Source organism: Lindgomyces ingoldianus, assembly GCF_010093535.1.
Source record: "Lindgomyces ingoldianus strain ATCC 200398 unplaced genomic scaffold BDR25scaffold_3, whole genome shotgun sequence".
Taxonomy (NCBI): Eukaryota; Fungi; Ascomycota; class Dothideomycetes; order Pleosporales; family Lindgomycetaceae; genus Lindgomyces; species Lindgomyces ingoldianus.
The window spans coordinates 2,091,478-2,104,886 of NW_022985164.1; the positions used below are offsets into that span (position 1 = coordinate 2,091,478).

Below are 13,409 nucleotides of genomic sequence, written 5' to 3' on the forward strand. Positions count from 1 at the left end.
TTCCAGGCACTTCATCTGTTTGAGACGCGCTCAAGATTTCGGAATTATCACCTACCCGCACTACATAATATCCAGCTACTAAAGTGATCGTTCCTGGCGACTAATGCAAGAGACAAGGGTTTGGACTCTTCTTCCTTGTTAGAACAAAGGACGTGCAGGCCATAGGGATGAGTCCAGATTGCAGCTTAGATGTTGAACAGCTATATAAGAATTTCACCCTGTCTCTTCTTGGGAAGCCCGATCTAAGCGCATTTAATTTGAGCGGTGTCCGCAATAAGTCCATGGGAAGAAGCCTGCAATCGTGGGTCTCGGACCGGCGAGCATCTCATCCATCAGGATCCTTAACACATCAGATTCTCCTGATTATGGTAACAATTTCTTTCACCATGTCCCTTGCCGTGAGGCCCAATGCTTCAAAATCTATTAATTCACCTCCTATCTTCAATCATGTGAAGAAATTGCTAGGCCTCCATGGTCTACAATTCGGCGAGACCGAAACGGTAGGTGCACTGTCACGAACTTGCCACCTCCGTCACGTCTCCCACATGTCTGGGCTCTTCGTAAATTCCACGACATCCTCAAGCTTCTTAAAAACTATGAATATGTAGCCTAGGCTTAATCATGGGGGCGCAACAGTGTCACCAACGAAAAACATCTCAATAGGTGCTGGCAAACGCTTTGCACTGGCCCAGACCTTGTATCCGCATGCAGAGATCCCCGATTCAAATACTACATTATGCTTCGCTCTCTCTACCCCTCTCTGCGCTTCACTGTGAGGTCGCTTCCCGCGATCGGAAGAAAATACTTAGTATATTCGCCTCTTCTACACTATGTTCCAAGCTCCGCGCCGCGTTATAGGCCGCACGCCTACAAAGACCTAGCGTATCGAGTTTCCCTGCAGAGTCGGTTAGCAATTATAGAATGATCTCGAGAAAGAAGAAGGGATGCGTTGCACTAGGCCAGAGACGGACTAGAAGGGGGGATCGTAGTGACGTATTTAGGGACGGTAAGATCCCTTTGGCTATAAGAAAAGTGGAGGACGTTTGGGTTTTAGTTAGAGAAACCTCTATCTATAAGCTAATAAAAGGAAGGGATGGAATGATATAAAGGCTGGGCTAATGCGGCTCAAATAATGGACGATCATATGGCAGGCTCTCTACTCTCATATATTATTACAAATTAGATTTAATGCAGAAATCAGCATCCTTATGACATAGTATCTAATTCTAGCAAGAAGCCTCACCCACCAATTCCACTCTATTCATATTCCACAGAAGGTGATAACATACCATGCACCAAGAACTCCCGTGCTATTCCCAACCCTCAACTCCCCTTCTCCTTCTCCTCTTCCCTTCTCTTAATCTCCGCAACCAACCTTGGATAAAAATCCTTCACCATCCCAACATCTACAAATTCGCTCCACTCCACAATCTTCTCGCCGGCTTCATCAAACTTCATCTTCCAAACATACTCGTTGTTGTACTCGCCAACAGGCGTTTGTCCGAGCGCGGTAACAAACATGACGATCTTTCTCTGCACCAAATCTTCGATGACGTCGTCAACGCGGATCTGGAACGAAGTGAAGAGGCTCTTCATGCTTGAGAGGTTGGCGAGATATTTCTATGACAGATACTTAGTATTCATAGTGGGGGGGTGGAATTAGAAAAGACAATACATACGGCATTCGATTGGGCAGGGAAATTGAGAGAGAGAGGAAGGATTTGGCGCATGCAGTCTGGAGCGCGAAGGGAGAGAATAGCATCGTTATCCATGTTGTTGAAGGCGCAGACCAGAGCATCTGCCGTTTGACGTTGGCGAGAAGGCATGGCGGCAAGCTGTCCCAAGATTTGAGTTGATGTAACGTCTAGAACGCCGAGAACGTTTGATGAAAAAGGTAGTCAAAAGCAATTGAAGAAGCAAAAAAATGAAGCAGTAGTCGTCCCATTGTGAAGAGCAGCGCTGGGAGTACATGTACTCAACCAGCTTGCAGATTGGAAGACCCTTGCTGCAGGATTAAGCCACAAAAGCTCCGGCTGAGTTTGTTCCGAGGGACTGGTTGGTGGGGGCGGGGTACTTGCAGGTTGGAGGGCGAAGTGGTGTCCAGATTTAGATGTTCCTTTTTACGGCAGCATTGATCTAGTTGAGAAGAGTAGTAGAATATTCTTTAGAGCTCTCTCTAATTTTACCAAGAGGATTGATAGATCTAGTCTACCCCTAGTCCCGTTCTGTAGTAAGTGTTGATATGCTAGCGGACGCGGCACAGATCAACGGAAGTAGTTTGGTGTAGTTGGCTTCGTAATCATCCACGCCTCATCCAGCGCCTTCACAACCTCGTCTGGCAAGGCGCCCTTCTCCAGATCTCTCAGATTGCCTTCTAAGTGAGAAAAGCTGGACACACCGATGATAACTCCATCATTTCCGCCCTTAGCTCTCGTTTTGAGTCCCGAATGGTGGATACACCAGCGTAGAGCGATCTCCAATAATGTCAGGTTGTGCTTTTGAGCCACAGGCTCGATTATCCTCAATGCCTCAAACGTAGCATCTTTGAAGTACCTGTCGCGATACATTGCCCCGGTGCGTTCAGAGGTCTTAGAGTATCGACCTTCGACTGGGATATCTTTGGTCTTATACTTGCCGGAGAAGATACCGCCAGCAAGAGGATTATAGATCACGATGTCGATCCTGTACTTTCGGCAGCAGGGAATCAGCTCAGTTTCAATCGATCGCGCTAATATATTGTCAGTATACGAATGTCCACTAGGATTTGAAACAAAAGAGAAGTCTGCATCCTGTTTCTGCTCCTACCAAGTATAGTGGACTAAATCCACCCTGCTAATTAACCGTGGTAGTTATAAATGCACCATACTTACTGATCGCATTATACATGGCCTGATATATCGTTGGCTTTACCCACCCCCTCTCTTTACAAATGTTGTATACTTCTGCAACCTCCCACGCCGCAAAATTACTTAACCCCAACTCCACAAACTTCCCTTCCTTATGCAACTCATTGACCGCTCGGAGCGTCTCCTCAAACGGCACTGAATGGTCTGGCGCATGCAGATAAAAGATATCCACCGAGTCTGTACCCAATTCACTTAATGACTTGTACGCATGCTCTTTTAGTCGCTCGGGCTTGTGAACGCCAGGTTCATAGGGATAGCATTTTGTGGCGAGAGTTAGACCACGGTCTTTCCATTTTGCGTCCTTTGTCCAGGCTTCTTGTTTGCCGCCAACGTACACCCGGGCGGTGTCGATTTCATTGTAACCTTGCGATTGGAAGTAGTCAAGACATTTGGTGTAGTCTTTAAAGTCGGTTATACGCGCGCCGGCGGATTCGTCAGGGCCTGGTACGTGTTAGTGTCTGGACTCAGAATTGTGAAGGAGAAGAACAGCATATTCGCGCCAACATAAGCAGGGAGGTGGGAAATGTTGAACTTATTGCTAGAATTAATAGGCGTATTGGGAGGATACAGATTTTTGCGCAGAATCAATGTATGTTGTACATACCAAATGTCATCAAACCGAGAATGACACGGTCCTTTGGATTCTGGGTAATCAGAGGCATTGTAGCACAGTACGAGCCTCCGTATAGCAATTGGAAGATTGCGGATGAAGTATACTGTTGGATTCTGTGATCAAGGTAAGATGATGTAACGGCTGACAGTGGGGTATGAATTCCCCACTTCAGGGATTAGGTAAGCCGACGTTTCTGTCGTCTACATACACACTGCACATCTAGAATCACAACAGAACATAGTAAGGAGCTTTTGTTTAAGATCCTAGGTTTATCAAGTGATTTATGACGCTGGCCTGCCCTGTTACTGTCCCGTGCAAAGCGCTAACATTTTGTACAGGGCTTTACCGAGTAAAGTATATATGCTCCTACCATTGTTTCTCAATAATGCAAAAACTAACTTCCGCCCTGCTGTAATGTAATACCCAATGTTCTTGTGTGGGACTTTGGGGTTAGCCAGCAAATGGCGAGAGAATGAAGCTGGGCACCATTCGCTTGGACTAAGCCTGCCGTCTGCATCTAAATAGTTCTAAGTCTTGGTAACGGGATTCAAAGCCGAATGCTTGAACTAAGGGGTTTCGACTTAATCCATCGTTATGCAGAGTCGCCTTGACATGACCTTGACAAATTTTAGCGGGAACAATTGTAGTATTGCCTAATGTACGCGTTTTCTTACCCACTGACACTTCCCCTAACTGCCAATGCAGAACACTTCGAAAGGCTGGCGTTCTCGCTCTAGCATGCTTAAGGCTTTTCTCGCCAAACCCTTCATTACATATCTTAGGCAAAGACCGCTTGCGTCAACCTAATCTAAAAGTTAACTTAATGTGAACTTAAGTTGTAGCTCAAGACATTGTAAAGTTGAAGAGGACCCGCGCTCGACGGGAAGGCAACACGGTTCGCGCCTTTACCGTCGTATTCTCCTTCCTGTTTGAAGCTGTAGGAAGGAAGGCCGGGAAAGAGATATAGGACCTGGCTGGATATGAATGAAATCCTGCAGTAGGGCGTAGCTCCCACTTTGCAGTACAGGCTTCACCCAGCAAGAGTCGCAGCATAACCCTCTTCAGACCATAGTCAGCCTTGAGAACAGATCGCTTTTCTGGGCCTTTGCCATATAAATAATAACGGACCCCCATGGGGCACTTATAATCTCCTATGAGTTAGGTTTTGATGTTTCCTCTCGTGTGCCAACTGACCTTTCACCAACTGATACTTCTAGCGCTAGGGAATAGAGGCCTTGCCGGCTCAGAGCAACGCTATTTCCTAGATACTTGAAAAGGTTTCCGAGACCTTGAAGGCATGGGCTTCCTAGGCGCGAACCCCGAAGGACAAAATCTGGAAGCTTCGTGAAAAGCCTCCTAGATAGATCGCAACCATCCGTCGTGGCTACTCTAGAGGGAATGTCCGGGGAACCGCCCTTGAGCACTCAATTCCCAAAAGCTAGCTCTTCAGCCAAATTCCTCGTGCAAAACCTCTATCGCTCTAACGACTCGAGGGTAGAGAGGGCTCCGATCTCGCAGGACAAGTCTTGTGGTAAGAATAATAAAAAATGAATCTAGGCCTCTCTACTCACCCCATCTTTCTTGCTAGAGATTCGCCCTCAGCCAGTCGAGATTGGCACTACCTCGCCTCGGTCGCGTATCCAAGTTGTGTTCCGAATAGTGTCTCCAGCCACTCGCGTACGGAGTATTGTCCCGGCTCTCTCAACCCACGATCAGCATAGTGTTCAACTTGGAGGAGGCAAACTCATCCTCGCCTGACCAACCCCAAACAATGGATGGTCCCTTGTCGGGCGCAATAACCCTTCCGGTTCGCCCGCCATTGCCCTTCATGGAATGTGGTGAACGAGAGTTCTGCATTGGTCGGCGTTCGGCGTCCACCCATGACTCCATTCGAGGCAGAAAGTGCTATTTCGAACTACGATTGGCTCGTTATGAATCCTGCTCATCGAACTGGAGTCCTGCTTTCATCCAACTAGTTTTCCACCATCATGACTCCATTGGAGAGAAAGTACTCTTACAATCTATGATTGGCTCGTCATCATCTCGCACTACGCCTCCACCAACGCCATCGAGTAAGGGGCTGTTCACAGCCTGTGAAGCAAGTGCCTTAACAACGCCGGATGTAAGTAGGAATTCGGGAAAGCAGGAACCTGCGGCCTCCCGTGCCGTCGCTTCAGTTTCTAGACAATACGCTGGAGGCTGAAACCAGATGAGACTGGACATTCACGCCTCGCTTCTTTCGTTGCCGGAAGGGGGCAGGTGGGCTCGCGAGGCAAGCCAATAATGCCGCAAGGAGACCCGATAACGATAAGGAACCCAGCATTAGCCCCAGACCTTCCCCTCCACCAACATTCACCTGCAGCTAACGTCCGCCATCACTCGCTGTCATCCGACTAGAGAGTTTTCAGTATCGTCATTATCCGTGCCCAGGATCGTCCCGCCCCGGCCCGCACAGCTTCTGCGCAGAACAGGTGCCACGTTGCAGTGCGCAGGTACGCACTGAAATGGCACAAACGGGGCATAATTCCGTCTCAAAAGGGCCAGTTCCTTCCTATAAGAACTGGGCGTCGCGCTCACAGCTTTCTTCGAAAAGTTTGCACATCTTTCTGTCTCAGCAAAGCCCTGCGGTGCGCCGGAAAGATGAGTCGATCAGCTGAAGGCCATAAGTGGTCACATGGGCCTGTAAGCCACCCCTCCGTGAACTTACGAATCAGTTGCATTCCCACACACCACTAGGTAGGCTACCGCTTGATTGGACAGGGCATCCACAATACAAGGTACTTTGTATGAATCCTTTCTTGTTTTAGCTCGTCGCCATGCAGTCGCATTGCTTTATTGGAGGTCGGCTTCACGCCGCCGGTGCAGCGCCCGCTGCCAGGCCATGCCGAACCGTGGGCATGCGCTGCCCTCCCTATGAGATCATGCTGCCCTATCTGGTTTCTCTCTTTCCTCTTCTTATCTACTGATAACCCGTCTGCCTTGCTTGAAACACACTTTGCATTCCTTGCCTGAAGCTATTGGTTCGTCCTCGTGCATCTCCATAAGAAGCTCCCTGCAGCCGCCCGTAAGTGCGGAGTACCCGGCATCGCGGCGGCCGCCGATATTCGGTCTCACACATGAGAACAGTCACCACCTATCTGAACTCGCATTCTGAACGCAATACTCCAGCGCATAGCGATCCGAGACCTGTTCCAGGATCGCTATGTGCTGGTGTTTCTCCTTTGGCCTTTCTAGTACCAAAAAGCGCAAAAGTACGTCGTCGGGGGAGAAGAAGAGACGGGAGAAGCCGGCTGGTGATCCGCTTCACGGAAATGGAGTCGCGGTCGTCACAGAAGTTCAGGAGAAGCGCAGATCCAAGGGATCAACTCAGAAGAGAAGGTCCCGGGAAACAGTATCAACGCGCTCGCCCCGGAGGGAGAGGGAAGAGCATCGACCGCGCTACGAGTATCAGTACAACGATGTGTACAGGACTGGGGACCAGTACAGACCGTCGCTGAATGTTCAAGTCCCCAGCATGTGGCAGCGCCCCGTGGACCCAGAGAGCACGAATTCTTCCCAGGAGATGCTCCTAAACCCGCGCCCTCACCGGAGTCCGCATCACAGACAGAGGCACCCAAAGCGTACGTCGCAAACGACTTTGCGGGGTCGCGGCGCAAAGCGCGACCCTCCTCGTCATTCCAAATCTAAGAGAAATCTACGGCAAGAGGCTCCACGACAGGGGTGGTCATTCTTCTCTCCACCTCCACCCAAGACTACTTCAAGACGGGACCATCATTATACTGCTCTTGAATCCTCCCCGCGCAGCCACCGATCTCCCCGACACCACCCCAGCCAACAGTATCAAGAGATTCCCGAGTCTTCTCAAGCTCAAAATCGTCCTCATCGCTCGCGTCAGTACCAGCGCCAGGCTCCGTCGACTCGCCAAGCCCGCTCTCGAACCCCGAACACGGCCGCCCGCCGCACGCCAGACAGGAGATTCGCAGTCCTTGCCGCAACAAACCAAGCCCTTGAAGACCTGCGCCGCGAAGCATTCGCGCAACCCTCGCCACCGCCTCGACGAGAGCGCTTGCAACGTTACCAGGGGGTAACACTACCCACCTCATCCATTCCTTTCAACTGGGACTGTGTGAGTAGTTCGCAGACGTCAGCCGGCTATGGAGAGTCAAGTACGAGGCACAGGCGAAGAGGGCGGTGATCTGAGGCTGTATTGATATTGGTGGCCTGGTCCTCAACCGGCAATTGTGCTTCCATGAGCTTATTGTCACGTGCACAACCGCCGAATGCAGGATGTGGCTGTCTGCTAGGGCTGAGACCTGCATTCAGGTTATTGCATTAAGGTTTCTCTCGTTCCTTGCATCTTGGACCTTGTCAAGGCATTATCTCTCATACTTTCATTGGTTGGACACCCGCATATTGTTTTGCGTCGTTTGTTTGGCATCATCTCGTCTTCACACTCGACTGATTGGATACCCCCTGCATTAATATTCATACTACCACTTATACACATATGACGGCGCGCAATGGAGTTTGAAGAGGGCCAGAGTTGGCATTTGGGATTTCATTTTGGAAGCATTGTCAGGGAATTGAAAGAGGTCCGGTCGGGTAACTTCTGAAGTACTTTGCAATAGTTGCTCCCGCCTTAAATTCCTTGCTACCTTCGTTCATTCCATGCTACCTACCTGTAGGAAAAGAGGACGTAGTCTACGTATTTCCTGAGTCAAACTGCAAGAAGCCTCCGATGTTCGCCAACAGCATCTTGTCTTCCCGCGAGCATCGAGCGAAATCAAAATGTCTCAACTACGAGAGTAAACAATCCCATGGGCTCAATGTCGAGATTGCAGCTGTGTTTGAGTGTGGTGAACTTTGTGCTTGAATTTCGCGTTCCTTCCCCCAGTTTTTGAGGTCCAGGTCGCGGAGACCCGCCACGACCTCTTCACTCAAATTCTGCATTACGACAACGTTGATCTTTAGAACTCTTCTTTGACTCCACTCCCCAGTAGCTCCATCCCAGCTCACCAGGAATTCGACAAATGCACGGTCATCGTCCCTCGACGGCTCAAATGGGAAAAAGGACACTATTTGCCTCTGAACCCGGATATTCAAGTTGGGATGGAGCTGTTCCAGTTTTTCCTCCCATTGATTCTCCGACCTCAGGCAAAGGTCTTCGAATACCTTTGCTTCCGCCTTAAAGCGACGTGAGAAGTAGATCGTAATATCTTGAAGTTTGGCCAGCGCCGGAGCAAGGCCGATCTGTACAGATTGCTCCATAACCCAGTGGGCATGAGCAGTAGTTGCGGCCGTGAAGTAATATAGGCTTTCTTCTCTAACCGATTTAGGGGTACGCATGACCAATGCTAGGGATTTGATGCAATTCAGCTTCTCTTCTGACATACAAGTTCCTTCGAGAAGTCGACAGATATTAGAAGATTCCTGGTGGAGGGTGAGGAATCTTGTGTGGCTGAAGGCGAGTAGGTTGGCTTCTTTGTAAACTTGTCGGCATGTGAGGAGGAGGGAGAGGTTGTTGACGACGGAGTTTAGGGGATACCCATTGGACTTCCAGGTCTGCGAGGAGAGACTGTTTAGGTGGACATGAGAGGAAAATACCAGGACGTAGATTTGATTCCGAACCTCGGCTGGGAGGGAAAGGAAGGGAGAAGTGAGGACGGAAGACATTGGGTGTTGACAAAATGGTTTGGGGTTGGATTGTAGATGGCATTAAGGATGAAATCGTGGTGGGGTAAGTAGAACGAGAGTTGGGTCGAATCCTGCGCTAGTCAATATCAAGATTAGCGTCGTGCCCTCTGACTAAGTTGTGCTTTTTCAGGCATCAACGCGCACTTCACCTCAAAGGCTCTCAGCCCAACATCTCTTCACGTCGTATTTCCTCCCCCCGCAAATTATACCCCAGAGCGTGCCTATCTGCCATGACACACTCTCATTTCCTATCCCTCCCGGCCGAACTAAGAAATGCCATCTATGTCTTCGTTTTTCCAACTCACGATCACCTGAAGAGATTAAATGACGCTGAAGCCGAGCAAAGAGATGTGCTCGATGTCTCAGGGCCCCGAGCCTTTCGCTGTGCAGGAAGGGACCTTGCGCTCCTGCTCGTCTGTCGCCAGGTGTATTCCGAAGCGCATGTTCTCGCCTTCAGCCTCACTAAGTTCTTAGTGCTTCATGAATCTGCAGAAACAACTCGTCAGGCGCTCATCTTTGCTAAATTTCCCACCGAAAAGCTCTCTTGCATCAAGTCCCTGACTAAAATCGTCCACACACCCTTTTTCTATTCTGAAGAGCTCCTTCTCTCGATCGTTCAAATGGCCCTTATACCAGAGCTAAATTCGCTTGAGGAGGCTACGCTCTTCTGCTCGCGTCCTCAAAGCTGTCGGTTACACCCTAGTCGCGGATATACTTTCTTCAAGAGTGATTATTACGAAAAGTGGTTTGCAAAGTATGCCTTAGCGCCTAAGGGTGATTTCAGGGTCACCGCAAGGGTGTTCAAGGACGCAGAGGATAAAATTGGTAGGAGGGTTGGGAGAGGAAGACCTATGACAAGACAGGAACATTGCGTAGAATGGTCTGTGACGTGGAAGGAGCCGACTGAAAGCGGAGAAAGAGAACGGAAGTTGACCATAAGATTGATAGAGAGGATGAGATATGATGCTGAGTGACTGCGAGGAAATCATCTTTGAGGGTAGTATTCCCCGATATTCGAGTTAATTCCGAGTTAAGGCAAAGATACGAATCTCTGAGACTCTTCGCTGACACCTCTTCGGTTCTTGGTCGAGAGAGGCGGAGATGCCCTACAGACAACAACTATGAAGACAAGAGAATCGCAACAGTTGGACATGCCACGGGCTATTTAAAGGCTAGCTTGCTGCTGCGGTACAACACTTAGAAACCATACTGTTAGTGACAATATGGCACAGAGTATGCTAAGTTCAGAGTTACATAGGAGAAGACTGCCGTGCCTATTACTGGCTCCAGGGGGCTCTTGAGGAAGGTACCTTCAACAAGAAGAAAAGCGGAGTGGTTGTAGCCATACTTTTGGAAGCCACGTCTTTCTCACGCTTGTGCTTAATAAGACATTCCGGACTTTGTGATTCATAGAAGGATTTGCCATGAAACACCTTCAATGCGCGTCAATTTTTGTATGCCAGTGTCACCAATCCATGAACTTAGAGTCGTTACCTGCATTCAGTAAGGGCATATTTGCTCCGCAGCGCCAATCTATACAAGTTTCTCTGTGCACTTCTCTTCCATCTCACCAACAACTCCAGTTAGAGTGTCCATATCTCCTCCCTGTTTGCAACCAATCAAGAAGCTCTTCACTAGACAATATGAGTCTTGAACCGGGTTTGCTGCGCCTACCTACTAAACCAAGGAACACGATCCACCCTCGTTTTCTTTTCGTATGACCATCCCCGAGCCGACAGGAGCGGATGATGCAGATAAAAAAAATCACCTTGAATAACCCCACTTCTCCTTGTATGTCGAGAAGTCTATTTAGAAGCTCACATCTCCGCATTCAGTCTCACAAACTTCCTCATACTCTCCAAGGCACCCAGGAAACCCACTGAACGCTACTTTCCAGAAACCTCTCCGCTGAGATAAAATGTTGCATTAATTCCATTACCATACCCACAGGAATAATTCTAGAGTAGACATCGTTTGTGGATACATTGCTCGTTCTGATGGTCCAGGCGGCACGCCGCAACTATGCGGTATCCAGGATATCACGATACTAGGTCGCTGCGATAAATACGTAGAGCTCTACACCTTCTGTATGCTTTGCTCACCTGATCACTATATGTACATTTTGAACGGGAAGCATAAGGTATCCGAACCGGCGACATTTCGGCTTGGCAGAAGGATATTTTGTGCGGTGAAGATAAGACAGGTAAATATATGTCAAACCATTATCGATCGCGCAGCATTAGAAGCAAATTAGGCGCTAACGAACAAAAGGAAGATCGTGTGGGTGGCTAGTCATAGGAAAGAGTATATATTAAAGAGAAAGAAAGGGAATGGAAACTCATCGTCAGGACTCGAGTGCTATGTCCTCCTTCAGACACCCTATGTGAGATGAATGAAAACTGTTCGACCGCCTCTTGGTTTGCCTTGCTATCCTAAGACAAATTTAGCTAAGTGTGACGCGTGGTATTGCTCCACAGAATCCACTGCACAGCGGGCACCATCGCGGTGACTTATGTAAAAGGTAGAGTCATACATATAGGATAAAGTAGGAAACGGGGAAAGGTGTGGTGTATATGCACGGCTATAACATAGGCTCACTTATCTACTCATAAAATGAGCTGCTATAGATCTTATTGCAGCTTGGTCTTGGAATGAGACGATATTCTCCCTCACATTATCCCATTAGCTCCCGAAACCTCCACGATCGCCGGTCCCGCAATAACACAATCATCAGTCATACACCCCTTCTTTCCGGTAATCAGCACATAACTCTGCCCATGAAAACCTGAAGGTACCGTGGTTTTGAACATGTCATTATTCCCAGTCAACGTCGCCGGAGTGAATGTTGGCCCTGTTACGCTGATCCACGCTGCATACCAGTTGACGTGTTCCGAGTTGGATGGTAGGCGTAAAGTAGATCCTTTGGTATCGAGCACAATTGTCGAGTTCGTCGTCACATTCGTGATCGAAGCTTCGAGGGCAAGCATTGGAAAGGCTTTTACCGGTAACTTTCCATTACCTTCTGGGCAGCTGGTGATGAATGGTGCTGCAAGGGTATACACTTCGTTGAAGCCCAACGGGGCATCAAAGGCCTGCGGGAATGACGACTGTTTTTGTGCCGCACGCAGGTATGAAGAATGTCGCGATTCGATGGTTAAGATGGAGCCGGCAGCAGTAAGGTAGTCTTTGTTCACTATAGAGGCTGCGGCGCCAAGATACGCGGAAACACCAACACCCTCGAGGATAGATGCTGTGGCAATGAAGGATGCAACAGATGTTACCCCGAAAGAGTACGTGCACTCTGCGACTGGTGTCGCGTTGGCAGCTGAAGGTTGTAAGCTAGAGTCATTTAACTTACAGGTTTGACCTACCTTTGAGAGCGCTAGTAAGGAAAGAGACGTGAGTCGTTTCATCGTATGAGACTTCTTTGAGGTTGTCGTAGAAAGTCTCATTGAAGCCAGCTTCCATGAAGTGTTGCAAGGTGAAGTTGGCGAGACCCTCACGGTAGAACTTGTCCTCTTCACCATGTCAATACGAGAGCATAGAAAAGAGATGGAAGGTATCAGACTTACCAAGATGCTCAAGGGCTAGAGCATATTGGAGGATGTCGACATCGGCGATGGCAGGCTTGTAAGGCGTGGGATGAGCGAAGGAAATGCTGGCTGTTGCCAGGAAAAGGGAATATGTGGTAAAGAGCATCGTTTTTACTGTTGCTTAAAAAGAATTATCGAGTTGATTGTTCTAGCTGGCTGGAAGAGTGTCGCTGCATTTTTATATTCCATTCCTTCACATCGGGCGACTCCACCGCCATCTACTATCTGGAGAAGAAAATTTCGTCCGATGACCCTCTGTGTAGTGAAGATGTCGAACCATACGAGCCGGAGCCCCCAACATCCGTTGAATAATTCAAACCGCACTCATTCAGCACCATCATCACGGACAAGAGAGTACGAACCTCTCCCCTCTGAATTCCAAATCCGAACCCATCAGACCCCAAAAAGGAATTCGCAGGTGCATTTGCCGGCTTTCTGCATGCTGCCTGCAAAGCCTCAGCCTCAATGTTTCGAAACAAATAGTATCGGATATCTGGCTCTCCGAACGATTACGGGACTGCGCTGGAGCAGTGCAGATGTTCCTGATGGGGAGAAATGATGAGCAGGAGGCTTGTTAAGCGAGCCAATAAATGGACGTTTGCG

General features: G+C 48.8%; 6 protein-coding genes across 6 annotated transcripts; 2 read left to right on the plus strand and 4 right to left on the minus strand.

The window, feature by feature from the left end:
- Nucleotides 1-1,323: 1,323 nt before the first annotated feature.
- BDR25DRAFT_278026 (uncharacterized protein) lies at nucleotides 1,324-1,826 on the minus strand (the record flags this gene model as incomplete). The annotated part of the gene is made up of 2 exons (XM_033687654.1): nucleotides 1,324-1,620; nucleotides 1,680-1,826. The coding sequence occupies 2 exons, from the start codon at nucleotides 1,824-1,826 to the stop codon at nucleotides 1,324-1,326; spliced, it is 444 nt and encodes a 147-aa protein (XP_033553559.1).
- Nucleotides 1,827-2,162: 336 nt separating this feature from the next.
- Nucleotides 2,163-3,635, minus strand: BDR25DRAFT_300595 (aflatoxin B1 aldehyde reductase member 2). Its single transcript, XM_033689409.1, has 3 exons — nucleotides 3,511-3,635; nucleotides 2,871-3,347; nucleotides 2,163-2,728 (listed from the first exon to the last, which is right to left on the minus strand). The coding sequence occupies exons 1-3, from the start codon at nucleotides 3,566-3,568 to the stop codon at nucleotides 2,265-2,267; spliced, it is 999 nt and encodes a 332-aa protein (XP_033553560.1). The 5' UTR covers nucleotides 3,569-3,635; the 3' UTR covers nucleotides 2,163-2,264.
- A 3,122-nt stretch (nucleotides 3,636-6,757) lies between these two features.
- Nucleotides 6,758-7,714, plus strand: BDR25DRAFT_171653 (uncharacterized protein; the record flags this gene model as incomplete). Its single annotated transcript, XM_033684136.1, has 1 exon — nucleotides 6,758-7,714. A coding segment is annotated over one exon (957 nt), but the record flags the coding sequence as incomplete, so codon positions are not given.
- A 602-nt stretch (nucleotides 7,715-8,316) lies between these two features.
- BDR25DRAFT_339631 (uncharacterized protein) lies at nucleotides 8,317-9,192 on the minus strand (the record flags this gene model as incomplete). The annotated part of the gene is made up of 1 exon (XM_033693415.1): nucleotides 8,317-9,192. The coding sequence occupies one exon, from the start codon at nucleotides 9,190-9,192 to the stop codon at nucleotides 8,317-8,319; it is 876 nt and encodes a 291-aa protein (XP_033553562.1).
- A 201-nt stretch (nucleotides 9,193-9,393) lies between these two features.
- Nucleotides 9,394-10,625, plus strand: BDR25DRAFT_300596 (uncharacterized protein). Its single transcript, XM_033689410.1, has one exon. The coding sequence runs from the start codon at nucleotides 9,444-9,446 to the stop codon at nucleotides 10,185-10,187; it is 744 nt and encodes a 247-aa protein (XP_033553563.1). The 5' UTR covers nucleotides 9,394-9,443; the 3' UTR covers nucleotides 10,188-10,625.
- Nucleotides 10,626-11,882: 1,257 nt separating this feature from the next.
- On the minus strand, nucleotides 11,883-12,912 carry BDR25DRAFT_210587 (uncharacterized protein; the record flags this gene model as incomplete). Its single annotated transcript, XM_033684656.1, has 3 exons — nucleotides 11,883-12,538; nucleotides 12,585-12,731; nucleotides 12,786-12,912. 3 exons carry the CDS (start codon nucleotides 12,910-12,912, stop codon nucleotides 11,883-11,885), a joined length of 930 nt encoding a protein of 309 aa, XP_033553564.1.
- Nucleotides 12,913-13,409: the final 497 nt, after the last annotated feature.

Bases quoted from the DNA above. Each gene is read 5' to 3' on its own strand.
- BDR25DRAFT_300595 (XM_033689409.1), bottom strand. From the start codon at position 3,568: ATGCCTCTGATTACCCAGAATCCAAAGGACCGTGTCATTCTCGGTTTG. The intron at 3,348-3,510 runs GTATGTACAACA...AACACGTACCAG, and splicing joins TCTCGGTTTGATGACATTTG to GCCCTGACGAATCCGCCGGC. The intron at 2,729-2,870 runs GTAAGTATGGTG...ACAATATATTAG, and splicing joins GGCCATGTATAATGCGATCA to CGCGATCGATTGAAACTGAG.
- BDR25DRAFT_300596 (XM_033689410.1), top strand. From the start codon at position 9,444: ATGACACACTCTCATTTCCTATCCCTCCCGGCCGAACTAAGAAATGCC.